At 40.0% G+C, this 19659-nt stretch overlaps 1 protein-coding gene across 8 annotated transcripts in view; it reads left to right on the forward strand.

The window, feature by feature from the left end:
• CAGE1 (cancer antigen 1) overlaps positions 1-19659 on the forward strand; it is a 59068-nt gene that overhangs the window by 16568 nt on the left and 22841 nt on the right. For 3 of the 8 annotated variants that reach the window (XR_014232721.1, XM_082347711.1, XM_082347713.1), the window contains exons 3-7: positions 2635-3693; positions 5701-5850; positions 7726-7836; positions 9761-9841; positions 10054-10161. Coding sequence is in view for 5 of the 8 variants with exons in the window: in XM_082347711.1 (XP_082203837.1) it covers positions 2635-3693; positions 5701-5850; positions 7726-7836; positions 9761-9841; positions 10054-10161 (1509 nt within the window). In the remaining 3 variants the exon portion in view is untranslated. The other 5 variants (XR_014232722.1, XR_014232723.1, XM_082347712.1 and 2 more) reach the window with 5 other exon arrangements.

Genomic DNA, 19659 nt, shown 5'->3' on the forward strand with positions numbered 1-19659 from the left:
AGATCTGTACACTGAAAACTATGACATTGTTGAAAGAGACTGAAGAAGACACAAATGGAAAGATACTCCATGCTAATAGATTAGAAAAATTAACATTTACCTAGAACAATCTACATATTCAATGCCTATTATTCAGTCCCTATTAAATATTCAGTCCCTATTAAATATTCAGTCCCTATTAAATCCCAAGGATATTTTTACGGAAATAGATCAAACAATTCTAAAATTTATATGGAATCACAAAAGACCCCAAAGAACCAAAGCAATCCTAAGAAAAAAGAACAAAGGTAGAGGTATCACACTCCCAGATTTCAAACTATATTACAAAGCTATAGTAATCAAAATAGCATGATATTGGCAGAAAAACAGTTACACAGATCAATGGAACAGAATCCAGAGCCCAGAAATAATCCCACACATTTATGGACAATTAATTTATAACAAAGGAGCAAAGAACATACAATAGAGAAACAATAGTCTCTTCAATAAATGGTGTTGGGAAAACTGAAAAGCCACATGCAAAAACAAAAAAAACAAAAAGAAAACACTATGTCACACCATACACAAAACTCAAAATGGATTAAAGACTTGAATGTTAGACCTGAAACCATAAAACTTGTAGAACAAATCATAGGCTGTATACTCCTTGACATTGGCCTTAGCAATATCTTTCTGGATATGTGTCCTCAGGCAAGGGAAACAAAAGCAAAAACAAACAAATGGGACCTCATCAAACTAAAAAGCTTTTGCACAGTGAAGGAAACTATCCACAAAATACAAAGACAACCTGCCGAATGGGAGAAGATATTTGCAAATCATATATCCAATAAGGGTTAATATGCAAAATATATACAGAGCTCATACAACTCAACAACAACAACAAAAAAAATCCAATTAAAAAATGGGCAGAGAAGCTGAATAGACATTTTTCCAAAGAAGATGTACAGGTGGCCAGCAGGCACATGAAAAGATGCTCAACTTTGCTAATTGTTAGAGAAATGCAAATCAAAACCACAACGAGGTTGTCACCTCACACTGGTCAGAATGGCCATCATCAAAAAGTCTACAAATAATAAATGCTGGAGAGATATGGCCCAGCAATCCCACTACTGGGCATGTACCCAGAGAAAACCATAATTCAAGAGGACACATGCACCCCAATGGTCATTGCAGCACTATTTACAATAACAAGGTCATGGAAGCAACCTAAATGCCCATCGGCAGATGAATGGATAAAGAAGATGTGGTACATATATACAATGGAATATCAGCCATAAAAAGGAACGAAATTGGGTCATTTGTAGAGACATGGATGGATCTAGAGACTGTCATACAGAGTGAAGTAAGTCAGAAAGAGAAAAACAAATATCGTATATTAATGCACATATGTGGAACCTACCCAGAAAAATCGTACAGCTGAACTGGTTTGCAGGGCAGAAATTGAGACACAGATGTAGAGAACAAACATATGAACACCAAGGGGGGAAAGCGGCGGGGGGGTGGGAGTGGTGGTGTGATGAATTGGGAGATTGGGATTGACAGGTATACACTGATGTGTATAAAATTGATGACTAATAAGAACCTGCTGTATAAAAAAATAAATAAAATTCAAAAATTCAAAAAATGCTGTAGAGGATATGGAGAAAAGGGAACCCTCCTATACTGTTGGTGGGAATGTAAATTTGTGCAGCCACTATGGAAAACAGCATGAAGATTCCTCAAAAATAAATAATAAAACTACCATATGGTCCAGCTATTCCACTTCTGGGTATTTACCCAAAGAATACGAAAACACTAATTTGAAAAGATATATGCACCCCTATGTTTATCACAGCATTATTTACAATAACCAAGATATGGAAGCAACCTAAGTGCCTGTGAATGGATGAATGGATAAAGAGAATGTTTTATATGTTTACAATAGAATACTACTGTTATATAAACAAGATGAAATCTTGCCATGTGCAGCAACATGGATGGGTGGAACTTGAGGGTGTTAGGCTAAGTGAAATAAGTCAGACAGGGAAAGACAAATATCATATGATTTCCCTCATACATGGAAAAAACTCAAATGAACATAATAAGTGAAATGGGTAAAGGGGATCAACTGTATGGTGATGAATGGAAACTAAATATTTGGTGGTGAGTACGCTGTAGGGTATACAGAAGTAGAAATATAATGTTGTACACATGAAACTTACATAATGTTATAAACCAGTGTTACCTCAATAGAAAATAAACTTTTAAAAAAGGCTTTGCAGACTTAGGGTGATGGACAAATCTGTTTTAATTCATTTGAAGTCAAAGAAAGTTATATATATTCAGAAAAGTTTGTGTCATAGAAAATGGTGAGAGTATCAAAGTTTAATTTTTCCTCTGTAAAAGTAAGTGTAATACATATCTCTATCATATACCTACTGTTTGTGCTCTGCTCTGCTATTAGGTGCTGTACATACATTCAGCAATTAATACTTAAGCATTTTTGTTAATTAGACATCAGTATTGGAAGTAGATGTTGTCATTGTTATTTCAGAACAGAGAATACCAAACTAGGGATCTTGGATTCAAGGCCAGACCTCAAAGCTCATGATCTTTCTACTCTTTCATACTTATTTTATTTACTGTAATTTACAGATTGCAGGTTCTTCAAAAGGAATACAGAATTCTACGGATATTCCTGAGATGTCAGTCAGGCACCAAAAGGAAGTCGCAGTGGAGGGGAGGGAGAGTCCAGAGATTGTCTCAACTTGGTCTCCGACAGGCATTTCTTGGAGTGGTGGAGCAGCTCGGGAGAACTGCATGACACCCGACACAGAGCAGAGCTTGGAAAGCTCACAACCTCTGGAAGAGGACATGGCTTTAAACGAAGTCCTACGAAAATTAAAACGTACTAACAAAGAACAGCAAACTCTGATCCAAGACCTACAGCGTAGTAACATGTATTTAGAGAAGAAGGTTGAAGAACTGCAGATGAAGACAACTAAACAGCACGTGTTCGTGGACATCATCAATAAGCTAAAGGAGAATGTTGAAGAATTAATTGAAGACAAATACAGAGTAATGCTAGAGAAGAATGATACAGAGAAGACATTGCAGGATTTGCATGAGATTTTAGTTAACACCCAAAAACATCTTCAGGAATCCAGGAATGAAAAGGAAACCTTACAGCTAGAGTTTAAGAAGATCAAGGGCAATTATGTTAGTCTACAGGAAAGGTACATGACTGAAATGCAACAAAAAAATAAAGCTGCAAGTCAGTGCATGGAGATGGACAGAGCCTTAAGCAAGAAAGAAGAAGAGGTAGAGAGGCTGCAGCAACTCAAAGGAGAACTGGAAAAGGCCACCACTTCTGCTCTGGACTTGTTGAAAAAGGAAAAAGAGACCCGAGAACAAGAGTTCCTGTCTTTACAGGAGGAATTTCAGAAACGTGAAAAGGAAAACCTGGGTGAAAGACAGAAACTGAAATCTAGACTTGAGAAATTGGTCGCTCAAGTTCAAAATTTGCAGTTCATATCCGACAATGAAAAGGCTAAGAATACAGAACTCCAGCAGCAGATCAACAAAGTAAAAAATGAAAACTCAAAACTTCAGCAGCAGGTTGCAAGGAGTGAGGAGCAAAATTACGTCCCTAAATGTGAGATAGCTCAACTCAAGGAGGACTTAGAGGAAGGGATAGAGTCAGACATGGCAAAGGTATTATCACAAATTCAGAAGCTCTAATGCAGAATTTCAGGAGTTTCTAGTAGTCTTCTGATGCATATTTGGGCATGGCCCGTACACAAATTTGTTGGCAGAGAGAGTCATTAACAAAAAAGAGAGAAAGGAAAATGCACCACAGGTTTGGAGAAGTTTCTTTGGTTCTTGGGTACTCACATTAAAGAACAGCCATTCCTGGCCTCTTGTGATTATTTTGGTAGTGGTGAAAATTAATGTGGGAATTTTGTGGGTTCCTATGACCAATCATCTGGAGCATCCTTTGAGAAAAGATTTTCTAGGTGGGTTTCGCAATCTTTTCATACCACATCTGCCTATTCAAACTAAATAATACAATTGCATATTTGGTCTACAAGGTAAAACAAACCTATGTTGTATCACATAGTAATTTTGTAAAGTTATAAACATTTTTACTGAGATGTAGTTGACATATAACATTATATTAGTTTCAGGTATACAACATAAAGATTTGTTATTTGTATATATTGCAAAATGATCATCATAATATATCTACTTAACATTCATTAAAAACATCATGAGAGCCTCATATCAATGTGTTTGGAAAGGCTGTAATTTTGTATTTGCAGTTCAAATGGCTTTTTTGGCAGACAGCCTGGAAGCATGTCCTGGTAGTGATAATCTTCACAAGCCAGAGCATATCTGTTCTATTTCAGTTTTGTAGGCCTGCCTTAAAGTATTTATAGTATACAATCTTATTAACTCTGAGTACTTAGAAAGAAGGCTAATCTAATCTAGAAAAATGTATGAGTTTATTTTTACATTTGTCGTAATAACTTAGGCTGAGCTGATCTGTTGCTTGAAGATGTCCTTAGAGGACTCTCTTTCATGAATCTGTAATCAGTATAAGTATTGCTTGCAAGTAAATAATTCTATTATTTTTAATGACTCAGAAAAATATTGTTCTCTTATTAAAAAATTCTCTCTGTGATCTTTTCTCCAGAAAGAACGAAGGACTATCTAAGCCAGTGTGGTTCTCAAACTTTAGCATTCATCAGCATCAGCTGTGAAAATGCAGATTGCTGGGGCCCACCCAGATTTTCTGATTCAGTAGGTGTGCAGTGGGGCCTGAGAATGTGCATTTCTAAGAAGATCCTGGATCTCACTGATGCTTCTGGTCCAGGGATCACACTTTGAGAACCACTGACCTAAACAAAGATGACCTTAAGTTTAGCTGGTAGCCAAATCATGGCAAGTTTTGAATTAGAAAACACTGAGTAAATTAGTGTAACTGTGCAGAAGTTTATCCAGTATACAATTTTTTTCCTGAGCTTTCTTCTTTAAAAAGCAGTGAAGTTCCTTGTTCTATCTTGACTAATCAATTTTTTTACTCTGCTTTTAGTTTTGCTTTTCATTACCTTTAGGTCCATTTTCCCAAAGTGTGTTCCGGGAGTATCTTTGAGGTCAAAAGCATTTTCATGGTAATAAATACGAAGACATTATTGCCTTTTTCACTCTCATTCTTTCACAAGTGTACAGTGGAGTTTTCCGGAATCTATGTGACATGTGATGGTGTAATTGCTTTTCACGGCTGATGGAATGTGGGAAGCACATTATGAGAATCCAGCTATCTTCTATTAAGCCAGCATTAAAAATATTTGCAAAAAGTGTAAACACTGCCACTCTTTTCACTAATTTTTCATTTTGGAAAATGTGCTAACTTTGTATTAAATTGTTACTTACATTGACACGTAATAGATTTATTGTTATTTGAATTAGTAAACAAATATTTTTGAATGTTCTCAGTTGTAATTTCAATACAATAAATATTGATAGATATAACCTAATAAACAAAAAGTTTCTGGGATCCTCAATAATTTTTAAGAGTGTGAAGGCATCCTGAGAATCAAAAAGTTTGAGAACCACTGCTCTGAGTTTTTAAGAGTGGTATTTTATTCAGCATTTTACCTAAAAAGTAATCCAGATTCTTTGTCTTTATTGTGGCAAATCTGAATTGTGTACATGTAGGATGCAAAGATGATACATTCTAATTTGTTCCTGAATCACTCACCTTGTGAAGGAGAGAGCCTGAATCCCCCAGACATGAAAAGAACTTCGCAGCTGACCTCCAAAATTTGCAATCTTCTGGCTCTGATGGTACGACTTCTCATGTGCCAGGTAATTAGAAAAAATCATATTTTTTACTGGGAGAAGAGATATCAAGGTTGGACAATTAAGTTGTGAAAGAAAAAAAATGGAAGTAAAAATACAGATCTTTCAACCAACCAATCAGCCCTTCCTTCTTCCCACTGCTTCTTTCTTTCTTCAACACCTAATTCCCACAAATCTATAGTAAGATAATATAATAAGATTAAAAAAATAAAAACTTCAGGCGAAACCCTTCCCTCAGTGCTTTCCACATTTCAGGAAAACTCCCTCAGAGTAATAGTCTTGTGCTTCAGGGCAGCCTCTGATGAGAGATTGTTCACACAAATGAGCTGTTTACCCGATCTAAAATGCAGCTTTGGGGCAGGGGTTGGGCAGTGCAGAGCTGTGTACATTAATTAGTAGAATGAAAAATGAAGTTAGTGTCTGGTGAGTTCAAGGCACGGCTTCACCACCTTGCTGTTGTGTGACCTGGCCAAGTAAATTTTCCTTTCTCAGCCTTAGCTGAAGTGATATTTGCTGCTGCCCTGGGAGGTTACAAACACTACATTTTAATGAGAGAACATTTTAAGGGCATGACACTTGATAGCTTCTCAGTTATTAAGCTGTCTTTCTTCCTCTTCCCTCTGATCATTGTACATCTCTTTGAGCTTCAGTGCACTCCTCTGAGCCAAAATTTGGGGACATGAGTTTGCAATGTTCCGGATCCAACACAACCTTTATTCCTGCTTTCTTTTAGCTAAAATTTGTTGCACACTAGCATTTATTGAATGCTGGAAACCAAGCTAAGCATTTTTAGCAGTGATCACAAAGTGGTGGCCCATAGACTGTATCCACCTGAAGTTTTGTCTTTAATATTTGAATTTGAATATGGCACAAACTCTTCTTTGCTGTAACCTTTTCCACCCCACCTTGCCCCTTCAGACGTCTGCTTTCTTACCATATTTGCTTGGCTTTCTCCTGTCTCACTGGAGGCTGCTGTTCTTTCTCAGTCTTATTTGCTGTCTGCTTCTTCTCTACAAGACCTCTCAGTAAGGGAGTGAGTCATCAGCCCTCTTCTTAGTAGGTCTCATCCCAGGCCAAACAAATATCTGTTTGCTTAAGCCTTCAAGATCAGAGACTCCATATGTCAGATGCCCTCTGCCTAATGCAGGGTAAGCCCTTAACAGGCACTCAACAATATTTGCTGACTTCCCAACCTGTCCTTGGAGGCATTTAAGTTGACCCTGCTTTTCATGGGTTATCTCATTCAATTCTTACACCAGTTTTTACATTATCAGACTTTTTTTTTTTAACATGGAAAAACAAACTGAGGCTTAGAATCATTGAGTTTCTTGTCCAAAGTCAAGTGGTTAAGTGACAGAACTCAGATGGTTAAGTGACAGAACTCAGATACAAACCCAAGTAGTCTGACTGTAATGCATGCACTTTTGACCCTTAGGTTATATTGGTCCAAGTATCTTCATTCTTGTGGAATGTGGGTGCCACTGAAATATCTAGAGTTTCAGTATTGTTGAGGATGTCTGATTGTTCTGGTGTCAGGCATAACAATTTGTCTAAAATTTGGATTTGTAAACTGACTAGGCTAAGAGCAGATGTATGTATGAGTATATAAGCATGTGTAGTTATTAACTTCCCAGTGATTATACTAATTTGTCCCAATAACAATTTATATACAAGTGTGAATCTATATGAATTCTTTCCACATTAACCCTTTATTAGATGGCTTACGATGAGTAATTGAAGAATTGAGTTCAATATGATTTTATCTCCTTTGGTTTAGCCACTTATTTTGGAAGGGAGATTTATTTCATTTGTGTTCTTTCCTTCCTCCTTTTAACTTTACTGAAAACTTTTTAATATAGCTTCTCAAAATGTTACCCTTAGGACATCACCAATCCCGATGCCGAACATTTCAAAGAGAATGAGAAAGTTAGTGATATCATGCTACAAAAATTGAAGAGTTTTCACCTTAAAAAGAAAAAGTTAGATAAAGAGGTACTGTATGTATTCTTCATTCTAAAAATTGTATCATTTTTAGTGAAAAAAAGACAGAAAAAGGTCATGTAAAAGTATAAAGAGGCTCCTAAAATTTTGGATTTTTTTAAAGAATTATTTTGGGGGGCAAGATTAGCTTTACTTTGGCCCTCACTAAGGAGATACACTGTTCAACATTTGACTTGTTTTATAACATAAGTATGTATTAGAAAATCTCATTCATCTACCAAAAAATTGGTATGATTGTTTTTTCACTTTTGTATGGTACTACTGATTCCTGAAGAAGAGTGTATTTTGACATTTCTATAGTGATTACAAACTTTATCACTTGGAATAATGAATACATTGAAAACAAATTTTATTTCTCAAGTGGGACAAGGGTAAGGGAAGAGGCTCTTGGAATTTCTTCAATCATTCTTTTCCTGGTGTAGTGGTGCAGGGATGGAGAGAGAGAATGAGGAGAGTCAGTTATACAGAGAAAGTGATAACAGGACATGAATGTGTGCTCTTTTAATCTGAAAGGAATACAGAAGTGACTAATTTATCTGGCTAAAGGAAAAAAAACGTATTTAAATCTGGGATTCAATTTCAGTGCTGCATTATCAGGAAATGACTTCTCTGAACTGAGGTGGATAGAAAATTTGTTGCAGGTATTCTGCGGAATCTCTTTGTCTCTTAGCTAACCTCTAGAGAAAAGGACTAAGGAATAAACAGACAGGCAGAGAAACTACTGGCCTCCACTTCTTAAACCAGTTTTCAGAAATACACCCAGTTGAGGATTCGAGTAGGATGTTATAAAAATACCATTTCAGATATTTATGTTCTCTTGGTAAATTTCTGTGTCATTCCTGTAATACTGGCAGATGAAATAATATGATGTGTGTAATTTGATTCAGTGAAGGGAGTTGCAGGGAAGAGGAAGTGGCTGGGGTATTAACGATACAAGGCTGACCGTTAACTGTTAGTAGTTGAAACTGGATAATAGTTACCTGGGCGTTCATTAAAGTTTTTCCTCTTTTCTGGAAAGTGTTCATAGTAAAAAAAAAAAAAAAAAAAATTCTGTGCAGCCCTCACTAATATTTGGAGGAGTTAGAATATTGAATGTTAAGATTTATTGTTATTACATGGAACAAACAAATAAACAAGGAGAAAGGACTATAAATTGCATCTAGAAAAATTTGGCTAATTTTTTTTCTTTAAAGAAGAATTTTAATAGCCTGGCTGTAAAAACAATTGAATATTAGGATAAGCTCTCTGGAGATCCCAAGCCCACGCTGAGGTTTAATGATTTACTGGACTCACAGGACTTAGCACATAGTTGTTCTCACAGCTATGATGTATTATTACCGTGAGAGGATACAGAGCAAAATCAGTAAAGGGAAAAAGCACGTAGGGCAAAGTCCAGAGGAAAGCAGATCCAAGCTTCCAAGAGGCCTTTCCCAGTGAGTCACACAGGGTGCGCTTCCTTTCGCCAGCAGTGACCTGTGCAGCGCATGCGTGAAATGTTCCCAGGGATGCCTATTGGAGACCGAGTGTCCAGGGTTTTGATTGGAGGCTGGTGGGGTAGGCGCCCTCTGCCTACCACGTACCAAAATTCCAGGCCCTCCCGAAGGAAAGGGGTATTCAGCATAAACGTTCTTTGTACAAATAGGTTAGGCACAGTGAGCCTCCATATCAGGAAATGCTGGAAACCCTCCCACAATCCAAGTTCCTAGATGCCAGTCAGAGGGCAGTCTGGCGAGCAGGCCTTTCTAAGGACAGCAGTCTCAGGCCTGCTGTGTGAACTCTCTGCTACACAAGAGCTTTAAAAACAAGACACCTTTGGAGACCAGGGACTGTGCATAGTTTGGTGACTTTATTATAAATGTTATGGAATGTAGTTTTATTTCCTCTCCTCTGAAATAGAAAATGCTTTTTTCCTTAGCTACTGAAACATAAAGACAGAATCACAGCTTTCAGAGAGTTAATTGCTAATGAAAAATCATTTCAAGATCAGGATACTGAGGTGAGTTAAACATTCACTATGTACTATCTTTAACATACAAAAATACAATTTTAGATACTTAACATTGAAATCATTCTGACTCCAAGTTCTACACATCTGTTATTGAAACCACTGGAGATCTCTCTGATGGTTAAACTAATAACATATTCATTGTCAAATGTTCCAAGGAGTGTGAACATATTGGAAGTGAGTACAAATATGTTTCATTTCAGGTTACAGACTTTGATTCAAATGAAGCCAAGAATGTCGGAGACGTACCTGTCTTACTGGGAGCCAAACTGGATCAGTACCACAACCTAAACGAAGAGCTTGATTTCTTGGTAAGAAACACCTTTTGTTGCTTTGCTAGCATTTTTATATACAACACCATTTTATTAACAAGTTCAGGAAATTATCAACCTTCAGAAATTTCGCTCATTGAAATGGTCACACACTGGCATAGTAGCAGCATTATTCACCCACAAAAATATACAATTGAAGTTTGCATTTTCAGGTTTTGAAATTTTAAATATTGTCCCACCTGATTTCTGTTTAATCAGATTTTTTCTTTCAAAATGCAGAAATTTTCAAATATGTGCAGTTTTTCATAGAGGATGGAGCACATTGTTGCATATGCTACCACTATTCTTATAGCAACAGGTGTCTACAGCAATCATGATTAAGGGATGTACTTTGGAAAATGGCACTCATACTTTAGATGGCATCTAAAGATAAAGGCATCACAAGGAAATGGTAATTATGTGAGGGGATGGACGTGTTAGCTAAGCTATGGTGGTAATCATTTTGCAATATATAAGTGTATCAAATCAACACGTTTTATACCTTACACTTACACAGTGTTACATCAATTATATCTCAATAAAGCTGGAAAATTTAAGATAAAGGCAGATAAAACAGGAAAAATACATGGGAAGAACATAAAAATATCTTGGTATCTAGAAAGTTACAGCCCATTTGGATCCCACCTTAATTAAAAAGAGGTTAACATAATTTATTTTTTAATAGCTAGAGAAGTCTATCATCATATTTCTAACTTATTAAAAATCAGGGAATTCCTTGGCAGACCAGTGGTTGGGACTCAGTGCTTTCACTGCCAAGGACTCGGGTTCAGTCCCTGGTCGGGGAACTAAAATCCTGCAAGCCGAGCAGTCCGGCCAAAAAATTAAATAATTAATTAATTAAAATTAATTAATAATTAATGATAAATTAATTAAAATCGGCATTCTGTACTAAATTCATTACACACCCATTCATCTTTAAGAGAGAAAAAAAAGTCCAACGTGGTGAGGGCTTAAAGGTTTCTTCTTTTCTAATTTGTTCATTTTTTTCATTAAATAAGTAATTGTTCACTTCCCACGAAAGGTTAAGCAGGGCTAGTCGCTATGAAGATAGAAAGATAAATCAAGCATGAGCCCTGGGTTTCCCTGGTGGCGCAGTGGTTGGGAATCCACCTGCCAATGCAGGGGACACGGGTTCGAGCCCTGGTCCGGGAAGATCCCACATGCCGTGGAGCAGCTAAGCCCGTGCGCCACAACTGCTGAGCCTGTGCTCTAGAGACCGTGAGCCACAACTACTGAAGCCCACACGCCTAGAGCCCGTGCTCCGCAACAAGAGAAGCCACCTCAATGAAGAGTAGCCCCCGCTCGCCGCAACTGGAGAAAGCCCACGTGCAACAAAGACCCAATGCAGCCAAAAATAAATAAAATAAATATATAAAAAAAAAAAACCATGAGTCCTGCTTCCAAGGAATCTAGAAAAGTAGATGCGATACATAGATAATTATTTACGAGGACTAAAGGGAACATTTTTAAAAAGAGATACACAGTGACGAGCATCCGGCAGAGGAGATCAGAGGAGGAACCGATGGCATCCTGGTGGGAGAAGCACAGAGGACGGTGACCAGACTGTTAGTGGGCGGATGAGAGGAGGGCATGCGGTAAGCTCTGGCTCTATCACCAGCTTCTGTGCTTCAGGCATAAAAAGGATGGGAGTGGACCTTGATCTTCCCCGGGTGGGAAGCTGGAGTGAGGAAAAGGACACAAACGGAAGTGCTCAGACACACTGTGTCGCTTTTAACATGTGCTGCAGACTTTCTTGTACAAACCGTATCTCAGAGAAACCAAATAATTGATGAGGGAGAGGTCTTCATGGAAGAATGTAAGCTATTAAAAGCAAGAGAAGACACACCTGCAGAAAATTTCATTTTGCATCCCTGAATGAAATAAGGAATCCAGGCAATTACAATGGCTGCTAAAACGTTTAAGTTCAAGGCTCATAGGAACCTGTTAATGACCAACACCAGAGCCCCCTTGTCTGCCTCAACCACACAAAAGGTGAGACATGCCCCTGACGGGATGCAGGAGGGAACCGGGCACTGTGCATGAGGTGTTCTCACCTGAACCACCTGTTCTGAAAGCAAGCTTCTAGACCACATGACCAGCTGACAGGATAAAGAACCATGTTAAGTTGACCATGATAAAAATCCAGAACGTGAGAAATTCTAATCCATAAACAATTGGCACAAGGAAGGGGAGGGAGAGGAGAGGAAGAGCTGTTCTAGACTCAGAGATTAGAGACCTGAGACAAATCAAGCAAACGCATCGTGTGTAGATCCTGGCTTGAACACACCCACTTCACAAAGATATTCGTGAGATAGCAGCAGAAAACCGAACACAGTCTGGGTGTTAGATGCTATTGAGAATTTATTGTTAATTTTAATAGATGTGATAGTGGTATCATTGTGTCTTTAAAAGCCCTTGTCTGTTAGTGATACATACTGAGAAGTGTTTATGAGTGAACTAACATGATGGCTAGCTTTGCTTTAAAATACTCCAAGAAATTTAAAAGGTGGCAGAGTGAGAGTGGGGGGTGGGAAGTTGGAGACAGATGAAAAAATACTGGAAAAATGTTGATAATTGTTGAAGTTAAGTGATGGGTACATGGAGGTTCATTATACTACTCTCTCTACTTTTGTATGTGTTTTGGAATTTTCCAAAGTGAAAAGGGCTTTAGTTTTGTTCTTTGGTTTTGAAGTGCAGAAGTGTGCTCTAGAAGGCTCACTCCTCATTCTCCAAGGAACTCTAGGCCAGGAAGACTAGGTCTGCCAGAGTTAAATTTGGTGGCTTGCACCTCCTCTCATGCTTTCTCATGTACTGCTCCTGTGGTCCTTCTGACCCTTGCCTTTGGTTCTTCTTCACAATTCTGATCTTATTGGCTGCCCCAGGAGCCTCCTGACCTCCTCCATCCTGAGACAGGACCCCAGCTTTGCCTTCCTGCTGGCTCTAGCCAGCTGGATGTTTAACTTTCAAGTGCAAACTGTCTCCTGGTCCTACAAGGCCTTGATAAGGTACACCAAAGTCAGGGATTTGGTCAGAGGGAAGAGGCAAGAGTCCAGTTAACACTGCTGACATTCCGGGTTCAAGGGGGGCTAATAAGATTGACCCCTCAAGTTCCTCATAGATCCCATCTTCTGTAAAATAGGAACCTTTTTATAAAAATAAGATACTCTTTTTTAAATTTTTATTTTATATTGGACTATAGTTGATTAACAATGTGTTAGTTTCAGGTGAACAACAAAGTGATTCAGTTATACATATACATGTAAAAAATAAGATATTCTTTAACCAGTATTATAGAAGATATCCTTTAACCATTATTGTAGAATAGTTGAAGATTAAAAACTAAAATACTATCCTAAAATTTACCACTTCACTATAACACTCTATATATTACATAAAACATTTACCTAATTTGGACTTCCTTGGTGGTCCAGTGGTTAAGAATCCGCCTGCCAATGCAGGGGACACGGGTCCAAGCCCTGGTCTCGGAAGATCCCACGTGCTGTGGAGCAACTAAGCCCGTGTGCCACAGCTACTGAGCCCGTGCACCTAGAGCCTGTGCTCTGCAACAAGAGAAGCCACCACAATGAGAAGCCCCCGCTCACCGCAACTAGAGAAAGCCCACGCACCGCAAGTAGAGAAAGCCTGCGCACAGCAACGAAGACCCAACGCAGCCAAATAAATAAATAAATAAATTTATTTTTAAAAAAGAAGATATTCTCTAACCAGTATTATAGAAGATATCCTTTAACCATTATTGTAGACTAGTTGAAGATTAAAAACTAAAATACTGGACTTCCCTGGTGGCGCAGTGGTTAAGAATCCGCCTGCCAATGCAGGGGACACGGGTTCGAGCCCTGGTCTGGGAAGATCCCACATGCCGTGGAACAACTAAGCCCATGTGCCACAACTGCTGAGGCTGCACTCTAGAGCCCGCAAGCCACAACTACTGAGCCCACGTGCCACAACTACTGAAGCCTGTGCGCCTAGAGCCCATGCTCCACAACAAGAGAAGCCACCTCAGTGAGAAGCCCATGCACTGCAATGAAGAGTAGCCCCCGCTCACTGCAACTAGAGAAAGTCCATGCGCAGCAACGAAGACCCAACGCAGCCAAAAATAAATAAATAAATATATATTAAAAAAAAAAAAAAACTAAAATACTGTCCTAAAATATACCACTTCACTTTAGCACTCTATATATTACATAAAACATTTACCTAATTTGGGCTTCCCTGGTGGTCCAGTGGTTAAGAATCCACCTGCCAATGCAAAGGACACAGGTTCAAGCCCTGGTCCGGGAAGATCCCACATGCCGCAGAGCAACTAAGCCTGTGCCTCAAAACTACTGAGCCTGTGCTCTGTAGCCCACGAGCTGCAACTGCTGAGCCCATGTGCCACAACTACTGAAGCCCACGCACCTAGAGCCTGTGCACCGCAGCAAAGAGTAGCCTCTGCTCGCCACAACTAGAGAAAGCCTGCACGCAGCAACGAAGACCCAGCACAGCCAAAAACAAAAACCAAAAAACCCATTTACCTAATTTATTATTTTGGTAGCCTTTAAAATTAGAAGTTTGTTAACTTGTAAAGAAATACTCAGAAGGAAGCATCATATATATATATAATTATTTTTATTTTCATGTTATGTCCTATAGCCATAAAAATAAGAAAAGAACAAATATGTAAAGCATAAAATTACTACTCTAGGAAAATTTTTCTAGGTATTCCAAAAGAAAATAACCGTAGTCCCTTGTCTCATGATCCCTCTGAACTATGAACCATACCTGCCAGCTCCTGCATTTGGGCACAGTATCACCTTGAGTATACTTTACATTGGTGTTACTGACCAATCTCCTGAGGAAGGGTCTGGGTTCACTAGGATTCAGGTCAAACAGGTGGGAGGGTTGTACCACCAGGTGGAACCCCAGCTCCTCGGTTTCCAGAGAAGATGTCAACCTTACCACCTATTTCCTTGTTTTCCCAAGCTCCCTGGGCATTCCTCTGATGCTCTGACCCTATTCCTCACCTTCCTGGTTCTGATTTCCCTAAATCCTATTCTAAAGCCAGCGCAAGAAACAATATTTGCGCTGCAGACGCTTTTCAGAGGATATAACCTCAATCTATCTGCCGACCAACTCTTAGGAGGAGCGTGTGTAAGGATTCCTGTATCTCTGAAGGGTTATGTGTGCCATCCTATCATTCCTCTAGCAGTAACCCGCAGTAAAAACACATTTTACATCTTGATCGGATACCTATATGCCCACACACAGAAAAAACACCAGTTTCATATTCTATCCTGTTCTATTCCATTTTTTGTGTGCATGTTGTTCATATATTCATTTCAATACTTATTGAGGTACAACCTGGATCATGTTTGTTATCAGAAAGCTGCTGCTTGGAACACGCTATCTTGGCCCTCACAGAATTGCTTTTACTGAGTTGTGTTTTTGTGTTTTATGCCCTCAACAATCCTAGGAAACATCTTTTTCCATTTGTTGTAAAAAGATTGCTGCTTCCCTTAGTGCCACTTGGATGAGAACGTCCTTTGAGACTTCAGGCCTACTAGGAAAAGCTTTTCTTAGAAGCAGGTGTGTTTTCATCGCATGAATAATGAAAATCATGTAACTGACCAGGTTTCTGTTTGCTTTGGCTACCAGGAAGTTTAGTTCCGAAAGCATGGTGCTGTAGCTCAGGGCTTAACTGGCTTCATATCTGCCTGTTGTTCTTTATCTGTTCTGTACATTCGGGTCTAATTGTTTATTTTTAATTTATATTTTATTGCATATATTCAATCTCAAAACCTTTGTGTAAAGAATTGGGGAATCAGTCAATCAGCCAGCCTTCAGATATCCCAGTCTCCAGGACTGTTCATAATGATGACTGATGCATCGCTGTCATGGTATTATTTCTACCTTGACACAATTTCTTTTCTTTTCTTTTTTTTTTAATTAGAGTAAAATTGCTTTACAATGTTGTGTTAGTTTCTGCTGTACAGTGAAGTGAATCAGCTATATGTATACATATATCCCCTCCCTCTTGGACTTCCCTCTCCACCCCATCCCACCCATCTAGGTCATCACAGAGCACCAAGCTGAGCTCCCTGTGCTATACAGTAGGTTCCCCCTAGCTACCTTGACACACTTTCTCTGTGAGTTGACACTAGCAGAGTGTAAGACAAGCAAAAGCCTCTTAGGAAGCCTGGAACCATGAACTAGGTAGAGCCAGATACCCTGACTGTATAGGCCAGGCTGTTGTACCTCAGGTCACAGCAGCCCTCAGTGCTCCTCTCAGGGGTGTGATAGGCACAATGATGGCCTCCCAAGATGTCCATGCCCTATTCTGCGAACATGGCAAAAGGGACTTTGCATTCCTTAATGAAACAAGAAAGCTAGCAATTATGGCTAAAGGGACGTTGCAGGCATGATGAAATCAAGGACCTTTAGGTGTGAAGATAGACTACCCTGGATTATCAGGATGTGCCCAGTCTAATCACAACTATCCTTAAAAGTGGAGAAATCTTCCCAGCAATGTCGTAGAGAGACGTGACCACTGAAGGATGTCAGAGACGCAGCATCGCTGGCTTTGAAGACAGGGAGGGACCCAAGCTGAGGAAATGTGGGCAGCCTTTGGAAGCTGGAAAGTCTCCCCTAAAGCCTCAGAAAGGAACCAGCCCTGCTGACACTTTGACTTTAGCTGAATGAGACACTTGTCAGACCTCTAAGCAACAGAACTATAAGGTAATAAGTGTGCATTGTTTTAAGCCACTGAGTTTGTGATCATTTGTTATAGCAGCAGCAGGAAACTAATACATGATATGTTGACCTCATTTGCTTTAGTGTTTTGGATTTCAGTGTCCCATAATATATTGGGGCAAGTCCATATATTATCAACATGGAACTGTGTCCACAAATCTAGAATACGGGGGACCACAGAGGGGACCCAACCCAGGAACTCCTCCTCTACAGGAATTCACGTCTGAGCAGCCCGCCTGGACCCAGCGGACCTCCTCCCAAACCAGCAGCCACTGCTCTCCTGCCTCTCAGTGCCTGCTGTTCTCACAGTGCAGGGGGGCAGCTTTCCAAGAGGACTTCCTCCTCCACTACGGTCAAGTGCATGTTGCTTTGGGCAGGGCCAGGCACGGTGCTCTTCCTCCACCAAACTCCACCCTGCCCTTGGAACCCGCTTCTCCTAGATGACTGACAAGGCCCATCCCAACTTCTGTGGGTCTGCATCTGCACCACGGCCCTGGTACTCACGGGCAGGCCCCTCAGGAAAGGGGACCAGGGGGGCTGGGAGAGAGTGCTGCCACACCTGCTCTCAGCCCTCAGGCACCCCGGGGTTAGGGGAGGTCTTGTTAGACCTTGTTTATTAAAAAGTGCCTTTTTTTGTTAATAGATCTTTATTGGAGTATAATTGCTTCACAATACTGTGTTCGTTTCTGTTGTACACTGAAGTGAATCAGCCATATGCATACATATGTCCCCATATCCTCTTGAACCTCCCTCCCACCCTCCCTATCGCACCCCTCTAGGCAATCGCAAAGCACTGAGCTGATCTCACTGTGCTATGCGGCTGCTTCCCACTAGCTATTTTACATTCGGTAGTGTGTATATATGTCAATGCTACTCTCACTTTGCCCCAGCTTCCCCCTCCCACCCCGTGTCTTCAAGTCCATTCTCTATGTCTACATTAAAAAGTGCCTTTTGATAGGCTTTCAGAAAAATGTTTTAGACTTTTCCAGTGATTTGATTTTAATAGACTGTCTTCCAAAACTTTTCTATTTTGAAATATTTTTTTTTAACTTTAAAATAATGAGCTCTTAATGAAAAGACAAGTCACGGACTGGGAGAAAATATTTTCAAATCACAGATCTGATAAAGGACTTGTATCTAGAATATATAAAGAATCCTTGAAAACAAACAACCAAATTTTTTAAATGGGCAAAAAGGTTTTAACAGACACTTCACTAAGAAGATATATGGATGGCAAATGAGCACATGAAAAGATACTCAGCATCATTAAGAGGCAAATTAAAACCACAGTGAATACCACTACACACCTGTTAGAATGTCTGTTAAAAAGACTGGCCATACCAAGGATTGGTGAGAATACAGAGCAACTGCAGGTCTCATCCACTGCTGGTGGGAATGTAAAATGGTACAGCCACTTCGGAAAACATTTTGGTGGTTTCTTAAAAAGTTAAACATGTACTTACCATCATTCTACTCCTAGGTGTTTTATTTACCCAAGAGAAATGAAAGCCTATGTTTATACAAAGGTTCCTAGCTGCTTTATTTATAATAGCCAAAAACTGAAGGCAACTCAAATTTCTATCAACAGATAAATGGATGAACAAATTGTGGTACATGCATACACTGAAATACTACTCAGGAATGAAAAAGGAGTGAGTTGGAGATTGGTTCAAGATGGCGGAGTAGAAGGACATGCCCTCACTCTCTCTTGCGAGAGCACTGAAATCACAACTAACTGCTGAACAATCATCAACAGGAAGACACTGGAACTCACCAAAAAAGATAACGGACATCCAAAGACAAAGGAGAAGCCGCAATGAGACGGTAGGAGGGGCACAATCACAAGAAAATCAAGTCCTATAACTGCTGGGTGGGTGACTCACAAACTGGAGAACACTTATACCACAGAAGTCCATCCACTGGAGTGAAGGTTCTGAGCCCCACATCAGGCTTCCCAACCTGGGGGTCCAGCAACAGGAGGAGGAATTCCTAGAGAATCAGACTTTGAAGGCTAGTGGGATTTGATTGCAGGACTTCGACAGGACTGGGGGAAACAGAGACTCTACTCTTGGAGGGCACACACAAAGTAGTTCACGCATCAGGACCCAGGGGAAGGAGCAGTGACCCCATAGGAGACTGAACCAGACCTACCTGCTAGTGTTGTAGGGTCTCCTGCAGAGGCGGGGGGTGGCTGTGGCTCACTGTGGGGACAAGGACACTGGCAGCAGAAGTTCTGGGAAGTACTCCTTGGCATGAGCCCTCCCAGAGTCCGCCATTAGCCCCACCAAAGTGCCGGGTAGTCTCCAGTGCTGGGTCACCTCAGGCCAAACAACCAACAGGGAGGGAACCCAGCCCCACCCATCAGCAGACAAGCAGATTAAAGTTTTACTGAGCTCTGCCCACCAGAGCAACACCCAGTTCTACTCACCACCAGTCCCTCCCATCAGGAAGCTTGCACAAGCCTCTTAGATAGCCTCACCCACCAGAGGGCAGACAGCAGAAGCAAGAAGATCTACAATCCTGCAGCCTGTGGAACAAAAACCACATTCACAGATAGACAAAATGAAAAGGCAGAGAACTTTGTACCAGATGAAGGAACAAGATAAAACCCCAGGAAAACAACTAAATGAAATGGAGATAGGCAACCTTCTAGAAAAAGAATTCAGAATAATGATAGTGAAGATGATCCAGGACCCCGGAAAAAAGATGGAGGCAAAGATCGAGGAGATG

Source organism: Balaenoptera borealis, assembly GCF_965194805.1.
Source record: "Balaenoptera borealis genome assembly, chromosome: 12".
Classification (NCBI taxonomy): Eukaryota; Metazoa; Chordata; class Mammalia; order Artiodactyla; family Balaenopteridae; genus Balaenoptera; species Balaenoptera borealis.